This window comes from Eublepharis macularius, chromosome 14, assembly GCF_028583425.1.
Source record: "Eublepharis macularius isolate TG4126 chromosome 14, MPM_Emac_v1.0, whole genome shotgun sequence".
Taxonomy (NCBI): domain Eukaryota; kingdom Metazoa; phylum Chordata; class Lepidosauria; order Squamata; family Eublepharidae; genus Eublepharis; species Eublepharis macularius.
The window spans coordinates 15579958-15598196 of NC_072803.1; the positions used below are offsets into that span (position 1 = coordinate 15579958).

The following is an 18239-nucleotide window of genomic DNA, read 5'->3' on the forward strand; positions in this document are numbered from 1 at the left end:
AAAGAACCTAGTCAAGCTGCAGAACAACTAGCTATCTAGCTGTCACTTTGGCTTGGATTAAAACTGCACATACAGGATAATTGTGCAGAGTAGAGATGCTTGAGCACCTGCCTACCTTGCTCACATCCTGCTCTCTGGTCATGAGCAGAGAGCCATTCATTCACTGAGATGTTCATGTTAGTTCAAATGAATGCAGTTTTTTTAATGATTACAGTGCTTGAAAAGCATAGTAGGGGTTGTCAGCCTTTGTCTAAACTGCTTAGTGTGGTCACTTTTTTAAAAAAACTGGGCTATTACATTGTTACACTGTTTGTACCATTAGCTGATATTCCTAGTGCCATAGTGCAATAGCTCTAACTGGCTCCAAAATAATAATAATGGAGGTATCCTGCCCAGTGTAAGCAAAAACAGAGGGAGAAGCACTATCCAGTCATCAGTTGCAATCAGGGCCAGCATCACCATTGAAGCGGTGAGGCGGCCGCTGTGGGTGCTGGGGCACCAGAGGGGCTGCCAGGGGTGGAGGCGCGCGCCAAGGAGCTGGCGTGCCTGCCCCGCAGCTGCTTCAAGCCGGCAAGCCCCATTCCGCTGCTGCTGCCACATGCCCCTGGCTGGGCACAGCAGCTGCAGGCCAAGCACAGCAGGTGGCCGGGGCGGCATGCGGAGCTCAGGCAGCCTCTGCGCGCCACTCCAGCCACCCGCCGGCCAATGGACCTGGCTTTGCTGCGTGATGACATCACAATGTGATGACGTCATCACGCAGGCCGGGGCGTGTGCGCACACATGTAGACCTGGCTGCGGGCGCCAGAAACCCTGGCACTGGCAGTGGTTGCAGTGCTTCTTAATAGCAACCCCACTCCCACCAAAAGACACATAGTTAAAAGAAAACCTCCTTTCTGAATTACTGTTTGGGTGCCTGTGTGCGCCTTCAGAATCTGCTGCCTATGATCGTTAATCTGCTTTTCCTCCTCTGTCTGCTGATATCGGTGGAAGTACAGCTATCTATTTCTTTCCCCAGTTTGAGCAGATTAGTGCTATTACACTGTGATGCCAGTAATAATGGTAAAAATAGTATAATAATGTCATAGTAGCAATTACAAAAATTAAACATGTGCACCAGGGCAAACAGTTCCAGAGGTTAACAAATGGTATTGCAAGAGCTGAATGTGCAATGACCTGGCTTGCAGAACAAATGTTTAATGTGCAGGTTCAAGGTTACTGACATAGACTGACAATGTCCATTGGGGTGATCCAATCAGGAGCTTACCTTGCAACTGATTGCAGGTAAGTTTTATTGTAAATTTTGATCATATCTTAAGTTTGCAGTATGCTTGTTGAGTAACCGGAGACATTGGGATGTAGGGAAGCTAAGGGACAGGGAACCTAGAGGTGAGGAGGGAGAGGGGTGCAGAATGGTTAATAGGCTTTGAGGAATCCAAAAGGAGAATAGATGGAGGAATGAAGCTTAAGGGAGAGAATGCGAGAGATTATGACATGAAGTTGACACATCAGAGAGGGGTCCATGAAGAGAGGCTGAATGTTGTGGGGGCAGGAAAAGGAATGTGGAGGGGGGGTAGTCAAAGGACCGTGTGGGTAAAAAAATCACAGCAAAATGGGCAGTGACATTAAAAGAGAAGATGCAAGGAAAAGTGGAGCATGAGTTACTGTAGATAAGAAAGGCTCTGGTGACTCGGTGCTAGTGCATCTGCCTTGTATACAGAAGGTTCCTGGTTCAGTCCTCAGCATCACCAGTTAAAAGGATAAGGTAGCAAATTATGTGAAAGACCTCTGCCTGGGACCCTGGAGAGCTGCTGCCAGTTGAATAGACATTACTGACCTTGGTAGATGAAGGTTTTGAGCTTCATGTGTTCAGGGAGAAACCAGGAACTGTACACAAGCTCCTGTCAGCGGAAGATATGCCTATTGGTGGGAAGGAAGTGGTAAGGCAAAGGAGGGAGTAAAAGGGCGCAGTGTTGCTCAGTTTAAGAGTGCAGGCTGTGACATGAGTGTTGTCAGTTGTTGTTTGTGCTATCACTGCTGTATTATGACCTTGAAACCCTATAAAGAGTGATAAGAGACTGGAGACAGCTGGGTGCAAAGAGCTGTGTGTAATTTGTCCCCGCAGCCTGTGAGGATTGTGTCTCTTCTCAATCCATTGTAGAATCAACTTCAAATAAGCAGATATAGGATCATGGGTCAAGACCAAGACAAATCTAAGAAAGGAGGCATGATTATTTCCTAAACCATCAACCACCCACCACTTAGTCATTTATATATTGTGGTTGACGAAGGTAGATCGAGGAATAATAGACCTTCAGGGCCACAGAAATAGCTTGGTTAATATCATAGCTTTAATACTGGAAAAGTGACCTGACCCTTTCAAAGACCATCTTACTGGAGGCTCTGTTGATCTGGGTGGTACATTTGTCATTAATTGAATTGAATCTCCTTTCAGAAATTCAGATTGGCATATCCAGAAAATAAAAGGAAATAAAAATCTATTTTCCAGTTCATTATATTGTATAAAACTTTCACTCTCTTAAATTCATAATGAGATTTTGGCAAGTGTTACGTGTCAGGCACTAAAGTAAAACATTTTAACAAATGAGCAGTCTCATCCTATGCATATTTACTTGGAAGTAGGTCTGAATTCAATGGAACTTACTACTAAGTATGTATAGGGTTACATTGTACTAAGAAAGCCGCAACTTTTTCAAAATGAGTAATACACCAATTTTAAATGCCTGTCTTTGGAAGCAAATATGGCATGTTTACAAATATATATAGATAGGATATAAAGATAGCCCTTTACCATTTTATGTGGGCAGAAGAAAAAATAATAGTTCACATTAATTATGGCAAATAATTTCTGTTCTGGGCTTTTTGAACACTGAAAATGGGAAGGTCAAGTGACTTGTTCTTTCCCTCTGAAGTTCTATTCTGAGATATTCTGGTCAAGTTTGATGTGGTTTGGGCTGAAATGACAGTTCTGACTCACTGACTTAACAGGGAATAAAAGAATGCTCACTTAGAAAAGCAGCATCAAATTTTTCAAAGCACAGTACTAGTTATAGATATTTTTGGGAATCTCATGATTCCCTAGATACTTAAATCCTGTATATTGATTAGTGTATGTACTCCTTTGTGTAGAAAGCTGCTGAGCATACCACTTTTCAATTAGTTTTAACTGTAAAACTATGGGTAATATTCTTTTAAAGCTAATTTTGGTATACATCCATAATAATATAAAATAACAGACTCTGTTGATGATGTACAAGATAGGAACATTATCTCACTGGGACAAATTCTTATTGGACAAATTCTTATTGTAAACGTGGTAACCTAGCAACCACTTCAGAGCTAATTTAACTCTTTCCTAAGCAATATAATACTGATGTTCAGAACAAATGAAATCTTGCATTTTATTAGGAAGCTTGTTTCTAGTAATGAAGCAATAAAAATACAGTATTTACCTTTGTTACAACTGGACTGTGTGAGTTTTTTTTAAACAGTACCTTGGTGCATATTTTCATTACTTGATATTCACTATACCTGCATTAAAGACTCATGCAGTGCTACTAGATAAAAAGAAGTATTAGGAAGAAAGCCAATTTATTGTTTGTTGGAAGAAGAGACAGGCAAAGACCTTGCCAGTGTGGTATAGTGAAGACCTGAAATAAAATCCCTGTTCAGCCATGCAGCTTACTCCTCAAGGGTTCTGGGCAGTCTTCCAGTGTAGCCTACTTCACAGAGTTGCAATGAAGATAAAATGGAATAATCCCATATTATATACCTAAGCGCTTAGAGGAACTGCATGATAACAAATGTAATACATAGTTCAGTTAGTTGTAGTTTTGAATCCAGATAATAACTGTAACTAATAACAGTACACTTATATACCACTCTTCTAAACAGATTAGTGTCTACTCAGAGCAGCCAGTGTTTATTATCATCCCCACAATACAGCTGGAGAGCTGGGTCTGAGAGGAGTGGCTTACCCAAGGCCACCTGCTGAGCTCATGGCTGTATAGTGGGAGTCGAACCAGCAGAGTGCTGATACGCAATCCAACCACTTAACTACTATGCTATAGCAGCTCATCTGTTTGAACAATTTTCATACCAATTGTATGGGTTGTGTGAGTGTGTGGTGGGGGAGATTTTGTTCCACTTAGGTCTTGAATGACACATGGGAATTCAACTCTTCCTGATAATTGTTTCTGAACATTTAAGCTGCTCTGATTCTTTGGTACACACACAGAACTTCTGCATAGACTGATACTGCAATCTTAGCATGTTCTGTGCAACAGGGCAGTTTCTTGCAGCTATTTTGATTTCAGCAGCAAAAAAAAAATTGCACTTCAGTTTTTACTTACTTCTTTTTCAAGTAATCTGTGAAGCATGCAGCAGCAGCAGTGCTTGATTTTTGTTTAGATGCTGGATATTGGCCCAAATTGCACGCTCTTCAATACTCAGGACTTCCAGGGGGTTTCACTGGCTTATAAGATCAGGCAAGATAATAGCAATAGGAGAGAGACAAGAATTGGAAACCAAATGGAGTGAGACAGTGTCTTTGCCTTCACTTCCCCCCCTTCAGTTGTAGCAGCTGATTAATGCCTAGCCTGAACGCTGTCCCTGCATGCATTCCCTCCCTCCCTTGTTTCTCTTGGCACTTGTTAAGCTCCACAGTTTGTCTTGTGGGACCTTTCCAGTGAGAGCGCGAACGAAAGGAACAGAACTGATTTCTCTACAGCACAAATTGAGCATGAAATGGGCAGTGTGGAAAAGGCTAACCGGGCTACCGAGGGAGATCTCCATCCCTATTCATAGGCACGTCCATCCAAACGAACATTAGAATCAGGAAAAGGGGCAACCAAGCGGAATGTGGGGATTTTAATTTGATTTTGCTGTGCTGGAGTTCTTGCATCTCGGAGCTGATGCCTGGAAGGATTTTTCAATTAGCTGCTGGGAAACTAAGGACAGCTTTGCAACTCGTAGGCCTTGGCTAGGGATTCTTGCCATGGAAAGAACTGATCATTGTAGCAAGGGTAAGTGTAGTCTGGATAGGCAGAAGCAGACTAAAAAAGCATCTTTTTAAAAAATCTTACAGTTCATAAATATGTAACTTTATAAACAGCTGGGAAAATATATTCAATGTGGCAGTGTTTTAAAGGTGACTTTTTAAAGCAAATAAATGCATTTTATGAATGTCCATATGTGCAATTCTCAAATGTCATTTGAAAGGCTTTCTGTTATAAAACCTTTGCAGCTTGCAGAACTGAAGGATACAATTATCAAGGGTTTTTTTACTTTGAAAATTAATCTTAACCCTCTTGACAATTATGCACACTGTTTTCTCATTTATTAGGCTAAGCTATTGAATACAAGGGGATAATGTGATGAAAAAATTCTGGCATTTCATGCTAACTTCAAATGCTGGTTTTTAGTCATCATTCTTATGTTGCAAATAAACTACAGCAATTGGAGGCCAGTTTTTTTTGGGGGGGGTAGCATCTTTGTGCTTAAATGTATTTAATAGTTGCTGTTAATTCTGTGTGTATGTATGGACATAAAATGGATTTGCTATGCATTTTGCATGTGATCAGAGTCTACATGTATATGAAGGCACCATGGCTGCTGGATTGAAAGTTCATGTGCCTGTAAAACTGTTTTTTCTTACTAATAGCAGACCACAAAAACTGTGATATGCTCATGAGCTACTTCAGTGTTTCTATTGAAAGTAAACATTTTTAAAGATCTTGATACACATGTTATTGCGCTCTGAAGAAATGAAACTAGTAGCCAGTTTGATGTGGTAGTTAAGAGCGGTAGAACTCTAATCTGAAGAGCCAGGTTTGATTTCTCCACTCTTCCGCTTGAAGCCACTGTGGGTCAGTCACAGCTCTTTCAGAACTATCTCAGCCCCACCCACTTCACAGGATGATTGTTGTAAGGATAATAATAACACACTTTGTAAACCCCTCAGAGTGGGTGTTAAGTTGTCCTAAAGAGCGGTATATAAATCGAATGTTAAAGAAAGAAAAATGGAAAGAACATTGATAGTGTATCTTTAAAAGCCAACATAAGAAAACCTGCTTTGTGCATGAAGCTGTATTGTTGCTGTGTTTGCATACGCGTGACTTCTTAAGTCTCCCCTCTTTTCTTATGTGAAGCATGATCAATAATTCCCACTTGAAAACAAACTCTGGTTGCTCTTGAGGTATGAATACAGGCAAACAGGTTAACTGGAGCTAGCTTTCTCCCTTCTGATACATTGGAACTATAAATCATAGTTTAATATGGGCCTAGTATCATGGCTGGTGAGGAGCCCCGTGGCACAGAATGGTAAGCTGCATTACTGCAGCTCAAGCTCTGCTCATGACCTGAGTTCGATCCCAGCGGAAGCTGGGTTCAGGTAGCCGGCTCAAGGTTGACTCAGCCTTCCATCCTTCCGAGGTTGGTAAAATGAGTACCCAGTTTCCTGGGGGTAAAGTGTAGATGACGGGGGAAGACAATAGCAAACCGCCCCGTAAAAAGTCTGCCAAGAAAACGTCATGATGTGACGTCCCCCCATGGGTCAGTAATGACTCGGTGCTTGCACAGGGCCTTTACCTTTACCTATCATGGCTGGTGGAGGGAAAAAGTAACTCTGGTTCTCAAGAGTCTGCTGATCAGAATTTGTTTTAAATCCTTCTTTGTCCTTTGACCTTTTGAAAGAATGTGCATACAGATAAACAGGGCCCCAGGCTCTGTGGAGTGAAAAATGAAAGATTATTTACGTTCACATGGTCAAAAAAGAATCTAATGGAAAGGTTTTTTCCCCCTAATCAACTTTATCACTTACTGAAAAAAATTACTCCAGCAGATTTTACTGCAGACTGCCCACCACCATATTCCTCACATACTTGAATCAGTGATATTTTAGGTCTGAACTACACATTAAGTTTACCATAGAGATGGTCCTGGGTTTGGCATAACAAGAACAACATTCGATTTATATACCGCCCTTCAGGACAACTTAATGCCCACTCAAGAGTAGTTTACAAAGTATGTCATTATTATCTCCACAACAACAATAAACCTGTGAGGTGGTGGGGCTGAGAGAGCTCCAGAGAACTGTGACTAGCCCAAGGTCACCCAGCTGGCTTCAAGTGGAGGAGTGAGGAATCAAACCCGGTTCTCCAGATTAGAGTCCTGCGCTCTTAACCACTACACCATACTGGCTTTCATGGCCACTACACCAAACTGGCATGTTCTGAAGTTTTGCAGTTCCTGGTATTGAGGCTGTGGCCTCCTCATTTTCCAAATGGCCTTGAGGGGGAGCTATTTGTCCCATTGTAGAAGACCTCTTGGACCATTTCAGATTGGGAAAACAGCAAGGCGGGAAGTCTCTTTCTCTGGGAATCTCAGTAAATGCCTGGGGAGTGAAGAACTTCAGAATATGCCTTTCCACTGAACCCAGGAGAAAACCCAACTTACTGTGTGTTGGGCTCTTATTCTGTGGGGATCTTTTCTGGGGATCATTTAGTCAACTTTGATGTACTTCTTGACTTTCAGTTGACTGTACTGCTTCTGGATATTCAGCAGTACATGAATGTATCGGTATGAGGAACACTAGTGCAACAAACTATGTTGTGTCCTGAAGAAACATTGTAATAAAGAATAAGATGCCTTGCTAATCAAAGCAGCGTGGTCCTATACTTACTTAGATGATATTCCATTGAAATCTTAGATACTTAATTCCAAGAAATTTAGGATTTAGGTATGAACCAATAGGTATCATGAAAATTACGTATCAAGGAAAAAAATCAAGAAAATTTGTAGATCTTCTATAATTCTAAACACTTGGTGAGAAATCATTTTAATTCTTTGTTAAATCACTTTGTCATTATATATGATGAAAGTCTAAAACTTCTGTCCTTGCTGTCCTTGTGACCAAAATGTAGCCATGTTCTTTAAATAACATCCTGTAGACATTGTTATACATCTCCTCAGTCTCGTGGCTTATTCATCCCATATGTTTTAATGAATAAGTGAAGATGAAATAAAGTTACAGTTCGGGTATTTCTCTGCTTTCTTTGTTTGGACCATAATGCCTGTTATCAAACCACATGCACCCATGAAAACATGCTTTTGTACTATATAGTTACCATGCATTTAGTATGTGGATAGTGCATGGCTGTTAGTCCTTAAACAGCTTCTTGTAAAATATGGAGAATTCATAAATAAAGCAATTATGTCTCCTCTGCTTGTGGAAATGGAATGTTCTATTTTCTCAGAATGGAAAAGAGGTTACATAACCCAGGGAGTTGTAGTAGGGGCAGTACATGAGTGACAGGCCCATGGGCTGAGTGAGAGTAATGATAGCTAGAAGCAGTAGACCAAATAGATGGCTTTGGGCAACTTGTCTCTTGCACATGAAGCTCTGCTTGATTCAGGATTGGCTATTTACTAGCTTTTTTCTTACAGTAATAAAAGATAATGCTGCCTTGAGGATCCTTTTTTCAGTAAAAAGATGGCATATAAATGTTTTAAATAAGAATCTAATTTCAGCTTTACAATTTGTTTACCCTGCACCGTTAAACTAGACAATATTTGCCCCTTAAAATAAGCAAGTGTATTTTTTTTGCTATTTTGTACCATTGTCATAGCTTTATCTTAGTGTGAATAATATTTTGTTTCTAGTTATCTTTTAATGAATTCATTACTGAAAGGGCCAAGAAGTTTGGTTTATGCAATCACTGTTTCGGTTGGGCTGAACAAATTACAAAGCCTTTTCAAGCATTACATCCGCACAAACTGGCAGCCTGACAACCGTGTGTATTGGGAGTGTGTGATCCCTGCAACATATCCAGTATGTACAATTGTCATTTTGTGTGAAGTGGGCACCGTGTGATTTTCTGTGCGTTTACAGCATCCATACATGCAAACCAGCACAGGTTTCCATGTATGAACTGTATACACACTTGGAAAATCTTTTTTTTTTTTTTATATAATTTTTTATTTTCAATATCTAACATACAACTACTACATACATACATACCCTACAAAACAGTAACTACAAAAGACTACAATAGCACAAGGGATAGGAAAGAGGAGAGAAAAAAGAGAGAGGGAGGGAGGGGTGGAAAAAAGGGGAAGGTACCCTACAAACACTAAACACTACATTTCTGTTTTCCCTTCATACTGCCATTATTCAAAAGTTAAAGCTTTATATTATATTGATGGAGTGGTTGACCTTACTAAATGCAAATTACAATTTAATTTCAAGTTAAATTTTTCTTCCCCTCCTGGGTCCCGGACGGAGTTCTCTCTGCGCAACTGCAGCCGCAGTGCTCGTTTCCTCCCCCTCCCCCTCAGACTTCTCCTTTTCGTCTTGCTTGGTGCACTGGAATTCTGGGTTCCTGTCCTCAAAATCCCTTAGTTGATCTTCTGATAATATCTTAAAGGCTTGATCTTTATGGGTGAACCAGATTCCTTCCGGAAATAACCATTTGTACTTTATTCCACGTTCTCTCAGAAGAGCTGCGAACTTTTTATACTTAAAACGTCTTTTCCGGACTAGAAATGGGACGTCTTTCAATATCTTAATTTTGTTGCCCAAGAAGTCCAAATCTGCATTGTATGAATTGTATAGGATAGTGTCCCGGATCCTCTTAGATGAAAAATCGATGATGATCTCGCGCGGCAACTGACGCTTCATTGCATACTTTGAAGTAGCCCGACGGGCTTCCAAAATGGCGCTTTTAACTTCTTCTTTAGTTGCCCTCGCGGGTGTCGCCAATAGTTCCGAGACAAGACCCCGTAAGTCCTCGTTTTCCTCCTCTTTCACATTCTGGAGGCGCAAAATTGTCTGTGTTCGTTCCACTTGTAGCCCGATCAACTGATTCTCCACCAGTTTAAGCTCTTTATTCGTAGCCTTCACGAGTGACGCACTTTCCCGAGCAGACTTCTCTGCCCCCCCCGCTGCTTCCTTGATGGTTTTCACTTCGCTCTCAATTAAGCCCACCCTTTGATCTGTTTCATTCAGCTTGTCAACAAAGGGTTTTATAGCTTCACCAACCGCCCTCCGTACAATTTCCTCCAGCGATTCTCCCTTTAAGGCAGCCGAAACTGACTTGCCAAGGGCGGGACTTTGTTTTTTTGTTGCCATTTTAGGGGGGGGGGGAACCGCCAACCAGATTCTGAAACTCAGAGAAGGGGAAGAACGAGCCTTCTTAGCTTCAGATCCCACCACTCCTTCGCGTGCGCTTGTAGTAACAGAAGGGATTCGCTTACTTGTAGGCTCTCGCCTAGTTCTGCTCTTTGCCGTTTCTCATGGCCCGGCAGCACTCGAGGCGCCGCGCACGTCCGCCGGCCTCCGTAGGGACAAACGGGCAATTAACCCCCCGCATTGATTCCGGGGGGCTCTTCCCGCAGCGTCCCGGACCCAGCCTCCCTCACTGGGAGTTTTGGGGGCTAATCTTCGCAGATCAGCCGCCCGGACAGGGTGCTCGGCCGCTTCCTCTCGAGCCAGCGAAGAGGAGCGTCCGACATGGTGGAGAAAACGAAACCGAATCCACACTTGGAAAATCCATCTGCTGCTCAATTCACTTGAAATTATTACTGTTATTGTTACTGTTATTTATAATTCACATTTTCTCACTGAGACACAGCACAAATTACCATGTATATCAGGTGTTTCATGGGGACCATATTTGTGAACAGGGAGCTGCCACTCCATGCGGATGGAACGTCAGAGGCCCTCTTCCTTGAGTCTGCCATGCAATTATGTCTAATATTGTATCCCCAACATTTTTTGGTCTAATCCAGTAGATCTCTCAGTAAGCTCCTGCATAGGGCTCAGAAGGCAGGTTATCCGTCTCTGGATGCGATCCTCTGTCCCAAATCACAGTGCTCGCTTTCTCTCCCGCACATACTCTGTATGCAGAAACCTCTCAGCTTGCTGTTGTGGGGACAGGATGATTATGTAAAAAGAAGTTCTACTGAAATATGTGGAGTTTACTTTCACATAAATGTTACTAATTAGAGATATAATGCGGAATGAGACAAAAATATTCAGATAAGTATCAATATGAGACAAATTAAGTCCTAGAATTCAACCCTGGGCTGATTTCTGGCTGTTTCCCTTTAGGAACCAGTTTAGAGTCTGTGTTTGCATGTTCCAATAGTTCAGCAACATCATGGGAAACCTTAGTGTGAAAGAATCTATTCACTGCAAACTAACAGCTTTTCCTGTAGTCCCAGCAGCACTTATTCTAGCTGCCACAATCACAAGTATATGTGAAATAGGAAGGGCAATACTGTGTGGTAACCAGAATGCAGACAGAAAAACAAACCCACAGTAATAAGGTCTACAGACTCATACAATAATTATGCAGTCACACAAATGTAACAAAATAAGCCAAAATACTTTTTATATATAGAATGCGCAAACCAAAAGTCCTCCCCTGACTGGGTGTAAACGTCCCAAAAATCCCTGTCAAATGTTGTGGAAGAAGAAAGGAATATCTTCCACAACATTTGAAAGTGATTTTTGGGACGTTTACAGCCTGTCAGGGGAGGACTTTTGATTTGTGCATTCTCTATAGTGCTTACTTAATAGCTGTGAACAGCAGCCTGAACTTAGACATATATATATATATATATATATATATATATATATATATATATATATATATATATATATATATATATATATATATATATATATATATATATATATATATATATAAAGTGTTTTGGCTTATTTTGTTACATTTATGTGACTGCATAATTATTGTATGAATCTGTAGACCTTATTACTGTGGGTTTGTTTTTCTGTCTACAATCACAAGTATAGCTGTATCTGTACACACACAGCCTAGTTTAACACTAACTTTCCTCTGTACAGTTATAGGCATGCGTAGTAGAGGAGAGGCTTCAGAATGGGTGTGTAAATTGGCTATTAGATAGGAACAAGTGTAAGAACCACGTGAAAATCATTGGGGTGGCTCCCCCAGCTCACCTGATCCCTGTCTCACTGCTTGAAGGACAGCAGCGCCCCCCCCCATCCCTGGTAAGCACAGTTTTGCCACCACAGTGGTGACGGTGGTCCCCCACTGGTCTGAGTCCATGTTCACCCCCTGAACTGAGTGATGGCGGGAACGGCATTTACCCCCTCTCCAGCCCATGCAAGGCCAGCTATTTCTTAGAACAGATGGTGACAGTGGCAGGGTCTCCTACAACTTAGTACCCGGCTGCATGTTCACAGCTCAACTGCAGCTGCTAGTCTTTGGACTGCAACTTCAGGGCTGCCATGGAGACAGTTGGGTTGGCTCTCCCCTGGCCTATCCCTCCTTGAGGAGGGATAGTTACTTTCTGAGTGCCCAGTGTGTCCACTGGAGGAGGAGGAGGAGAAGTGTGTGGGCATGGGCAGAAAAAGCACTGTCAGTATTTTTTGGATTTTAAACCCCTCAATGTAAGTGTTATTACTGCTCAGATTTTTCTGCAAACCTGGGGGGTGCTCCCAAATTGCAGAAAGATGTATTCATCTTTGTGGCTTCTGTGCAGACCCACATGATACTGTGTAGGCCAGCCCTGGAGGTGAAAAATTCAAGATTTCTAGATCTTTTTGAAGCTTCGGATCGTTCCCCCCGCCCTTGTCATGTGCCGATATTTTCCCACTGCACATTAGGGAGAGGGAGCACTCCTTCCTCAGTCCTCTCTACTGACCGTGCATTTTCTGCACCTGCAGTTCCATGTGTGCCTGCACAGAAGGCCACTCAATAAACAACACTTACAGGTGAGTGCAACTCTGTTTTGTGTTCTGAGTTACCCTGATCAGCAGGTTTAAGGATCCTCATAGGTCTGTGCCACTTCAGAGTTAGATATAATTTGCCAGAAAGAATTGGTCAGTGGAGGGAACAGGATGTTATTAAATGAAATTAAACGGGGTATTAATAAAGCAGATTATATTCATTAATTTGGGTTCTTTCCCCCCACCTCCCAATAATTTTCTTCTATATGTTGGCAAAAACTAGGAAAAGCAGTAATTTCCAAATGTAATGAAACCTGCTGTTTGATTATAGGTAGACCTAATGCCAGATTTAGACATTTGTTTGGCTTGCCAGCTAGCAAATTTAAACTCCATTTTGGAAAATTTAAAACACTTCTTGTTTCCATGGTACAACGGTGTGCTTATTGCCAGGTAAACCATCATCCTTTCCACTCAGTTCTGAAAGTTGGTTTATTGTGATTCTTTTCCTGCCATCATTTTCCCTGTATATTTCTAATTACAATTGATGATGTGTACAGAAGGCAACAGGTTGAAAGAGAAGAAAGGCATCTTATTTCAGTCATTTTCTGATTTTATGCTAACCTAGTTTAGTTAATTGTTCTCTGCCAAATTATTATGTTGCTCTCTGCCAAGTTGTTATGTTAGGAATGATTGCACATGGCAATAGTGTGAATTTAAAATGGAGAAAAAATGAGATGCCAGTTTCCTAACAGTACAGTCAACAAAGGGAAAATATTCAGTGCCAAGAGTACAGTATTTTGTAAACTCCATCTTCTATTACAGAGATTTGTATTATGGAACGTGTATTCAAAACCTTTGCTAATCGATATTATGACATATGTTCTCAGCATTTGACACCTATTTTTGGCTCACTAAGGCTTCATGCAGTAAAGCTTTCCAGTTATGTGTTCCAGCCTCTTACTATCATGAATAAACTAGGAGACCATCTATATGTTTCAAATGTGCTATAAAATGCTTTTGCTTCCAGTAGAAAATATTCCTTCTGCCTAAGCCAAATGTGTGCCAAACTAAGTATGTATATTGAAAAAAATAGTCTTAAGTCGATGGCGGATTTTGCTCTAGAGTGTTGCATTACCTTATGGAAATTGATATAACCAGTAGTGGAACAGTTAAAATTCACAAAATTTTGTCTGGTAAAGGAAGACTGCAGTTGCTCTTTTAATTTTTTAAAAATAAAAATAAAAAACCCTCATCCTTCTTACAGAATTGTGAAGAGATTATTGATGTAAATTGAGAAAAGTAAAGGCCAAGTATTATTTTCTGCTTTAAACAGTGACATTGCAGACTGTCAGATATTTTCCTGCCCTCAGGTTTGATTAGGTATTTTCTCCTTCTCTCTTCTGACATCTTGAAGTGCTTAATATAAAAGTTACTACAGGGAAAGTTTAAACTTGCAACTTCACAGCACACTTTACTTTTAAGCAGTTTATTATTGCAGCCTTAATGTGACTTAATGGGTGCCATCCAGGTAAATTTTTAAGAATCCCCCAGATTTCAATGAAAAAAGTTTAAGCATGCTTTTGGCTGCTTTCTTGATGTGCGTGCTGTTGGTGACTCGCCACTTATTTATTATATAGAATACCATGTGACTTTGTAGAGTTGGCATTTAACTATGCGTTCGTTACATGAAAACACTTCCATAGAACCCATCCTATTCAGTGATTATATCAACATGTATAAATAATTTCTGTTTAGGAGCAATCAGGGTACCTCTTTTTGGTTTGAATGCTTCTGAAATTGCTACAAGTCTGCATGTTTTAATTTGTGAAAAATGAAGATGTTTATTTAACATAAAAATGAATCTAAGGCTGGTAGTCCCTTAATAAGTGACTTTCACCAGATGTGTTACATACAGTTCAAAGATAATGATGACTCTGCATTTCTGTATCCCAGAAATGATGCCCTTGATAGTTACATTGCTTTGTTAGAAGCTGCTAAAAAGTAAACAGTTGTGACACAAAGAATCTGGTTTTATTAGTTCACTGGGGTGATTTTTTAAAGTTGAGAACTGGCTATTCCAACTTCTCTCAACACGGATTGAGAATATGTAACTAAATCTCTGTCTGTCTAAGGAAAGCTTGTTACGAAATGCCAAATGACTTTTTAATTTGATGAACAAAGCTATAAAATAGCCTGTAATGGTGAATTTATTCAATTGCATTGAAATTTTAGAGGCATACTTTATTAGTGCCTTACTTAGACGTCTTAAAGTACAATAAAATATTATGGTGAGATTGCTACAACCTGCAATGAATATTATAGAAATTTGTGTGGTGTGTGAAATGCTAATTTCCCAGTATTTGATAACAAGGGATTTAATCTTTGTGCTCTTTGATATCAGGGATAGTTTTACTGGTATACTAGACTGACTTATTTTTAAAACATCTGATCTGTCAGATACTTATATACAAATCTTTATGGTATACTAAATATTTTCAGGTGGGTAGCCAAGTTGATCTAAACAGCAAGATACAAGACCAGTGACACCTTAAAGACTAACAAGATATTCAGAGTATAAACTTTCAAGAGTCAAAGCTCCCCTCTTCAGATCAATATTTTCAGTTAACAAAGAAAATCTTTGGTTCCTCGAGGTACCATGTATCCCAGAGCAGGGTGGATTGCATCTGTTACTTGATGTATCTCTTGTTTGTTCCTGTTAACTGACTGGGTCTTTCCCCTCTTTCCTCCACCCTCTGTTGCTTCCTTGATGTAGCTTTCACTCCCAGAGGAGCAGAATGAAGTAACAAGAAATGGCTGTGAATCCAAGGAACTTGTCTACCTTGTGCAAATCTCTTGTCAGGTAAAGACCATAACTCCATCCCTGTTTTGCTCTTCATGAAATATGGCATATGACGCACAGTATTTTGATGTCTTAATTTTTTTTAAAAAAAATGGGAGAAATACTGTTGTGGGGCAGTAAAGGGGAGGAACTTTTTGAACAAATATTGTATATATTTCAATAATATGTATCCTAGAGGTGCAGACTGCATACGTCTGTGCCTGTCTATCTTTATGTATTGTGTATGTAGCATACTTAATCTGCATGCTTAAACCAGCTGGTGTAATGGTGGTTTAGGAATTAGCTGTAGTAATTCAATGAGAGGTTTAACAATTTTTCATCAAACAAACAAACAAAGAAACAAACAAACAAACAAACAGTTAAGGGGCTGAGATAACGTGTAACTTTTTTAAAAAAAATACCCTATCTCAGTTGAGTCATGCGGATGAATCTATTGATGACTGAAATTGTCTGTGTTTTTAAGATACTGAAAAGAATACAATTTGAATGTGAAACCAAAGGTTTCATTGACGGCAGAGTCTAACATGGAGATGAGAACTGGGATATTGATATTCTACGTTTTATTTTTATAGCTCCAAGATCTAGAGGCAAAGACTTGCAATGTCAGCATTCTTTCATTGGTTCAAGTGAATTAGTTTATTGAAGCAATTGTTTCTTTGCTTGACAAGGATAAAAGTCAAAATGTGAATAACACTTTAGACTCTTGCTTGCTTCACATCTCTTATAGAATTTGTTGTATTGCACCCGTAAGAGAATTATTATTCTGATTGTCTGTATAGTATTGCAGGAGTCTTGGCTAAAATAACTGTTGTTTGCCTGTTTTGATTTATTGAATTCATAATTTTATCGTGGAGTGTGCTATATCTGCATTTTTACATATGTATGTAACTGCTGATAAAAGCTAATTTTTAAAAATGAACTTTGATAAACTAATGTGCATGTGAGAGAGGAAGAGGTTCATTTTTTAAAAATTGTGTGTTCTTGGCCATTTCAGGTTCTACATAGCATCAAGATTTTCAGCTGCAATCTGGATAATAAATTTTAAAAGCATTGCAGTTGTTAACAAAGCATGCATCTGCTTTAGCCAAGTGAACTATGTTTAACAATGTGAGAATTTACATTTGATACCTTTAGAGTCCTTTAAAAATGTGCCCTTAATAAACATGCATGGCATTTATGCATACTTCCATATAGTGCTATAGTAAATACAAATATAAACATCAGTTGAGATTTCCCTGGACAACTAAATTATGCCTGCATAGTCCATATATGTGTTATGCAAGCAGTTTGATATTTGCTCTGAGTGCAGTGTTCTGAGAACCCCTAATTTCTGTCTTTCCTTAAAAGAAAAAAAAGAAGCTGTTTCTTATTCTTAAGTGGTTGGGGTGAAATGTGGGAGCATACTCAGTGAAATCTAAGAAGCCACAGGCGGTACCATGATTTCCGGTGGTATAGTGGTTGGGTTTTGGTTTCCAATGTATCTTCTTTTTCACTGCCTCATGACTAGAAGAAACAGACTAAGCTATGCAAAGAAGAAAGAAAACGTGCAATGGAATGATATTAAGTATGAAAATATATGCACATATGCTTATTTTATAAAATTAATGGTTGTAGCAGTAGCGTTTGCAGTATAAATTATTTCACTGTAGTGCATATAGTGTAAAACTTCATTTGTGGGAGGTGTAAAAATCTTGGGTCTGTTCTGGGGTTGCTTTCTATATTCAGATGTGCACAGTCTGTACTCAAGTATGAGTGGCATCTGCACAGGATTTTTTAAAAATCATATGATCTGCTCTGACATATCCCTGTACTTTAGTTCCCACTGGTAGAACATGAAGGTATTGTCAAAAGAATATCAGGAGTCAGCTGGACAGTCTCTAAGGACTAGAGGCAAGACACCAACGGAAAAGAGGATAGGAAATGAAATAGGAACACAGAGAGGTAGTTAGTTAGCAGTACACTAGAAAGAGACAATGCCTCAAAATTAGCACTGCTGCTCAGGACCAGACTAGACAATACAGCATCTTTGACTCTGCCACTGGGATGAGCCTGTCTGCTCCCTGAGCCTGGAAAGGAAAGTGAGAGAAAGGCCTTGCTTGGTCTGGCCATCCATCACCCAGCGGCTGAGTGAAAAGAAAGAGCTGCTCCTTTGCTTCCATTGCAGTATCAGCCCCCAACGGGATTTTTTTAAAAGGAGAAACTCCTAGCCTTAAAATGACAGGGTGTCCCTGTGGCAGACTCAGGGATGCCATATTGTCTAGTTCGGGCTTTGATGCCCAAGAGCAGCAGTAAAACTGGTATGATATGCCTGCAACTCCATTTTCTGTCTTGCCTTTAGAATTCAGTCATTAACAACTCCCATTTTCTGCACCCCTGGTTCAAAATCAACACTGCTCTACTCGCAGCAGGGTGATGTGATTCGTGTTGGTCTCCAGTCAGGCCGTATGGCTTAACAAGATTATTTGGGGAACTGGATCTTACTGGGGCAGTTTCTGCAGCTACTTTGTATGGGTGCTGCAGGGGAAAACGTACTTTTTTTGCCAGTTTCAGGTAGGTAGCCATGTTGGTCTCCAGTAGAACACCAGGATATGAGTCCAATGGCACCTTCGAGTCCAACTTAGATTTTGGGGGTATAAGCTTTCGAGA

General features: G+C 40.2%; 1 protein-coding gene across 1 annotated transcript in view; it reads left to right on the plus strand.

The window, feature by feature from the left end:
- Window positions 1-18239, plus strand: part of ARHGAP32 (Rho GTPase activating protein 32) — a 246304-nt gene that overhangs the window by 132564 nt on the left and 95501 nt on the right. Inside the window, exon 5 of the mRNA XM_054998383.1 lies at window positions 15507-15593. Within this exon, the coding sequence (XP_054854358.1) occupies window positions 15507-15593 (87 nt within the window). The remainder of the gene's footprint in view (window positions 1-15506; window positions 15594-18239) is intronic.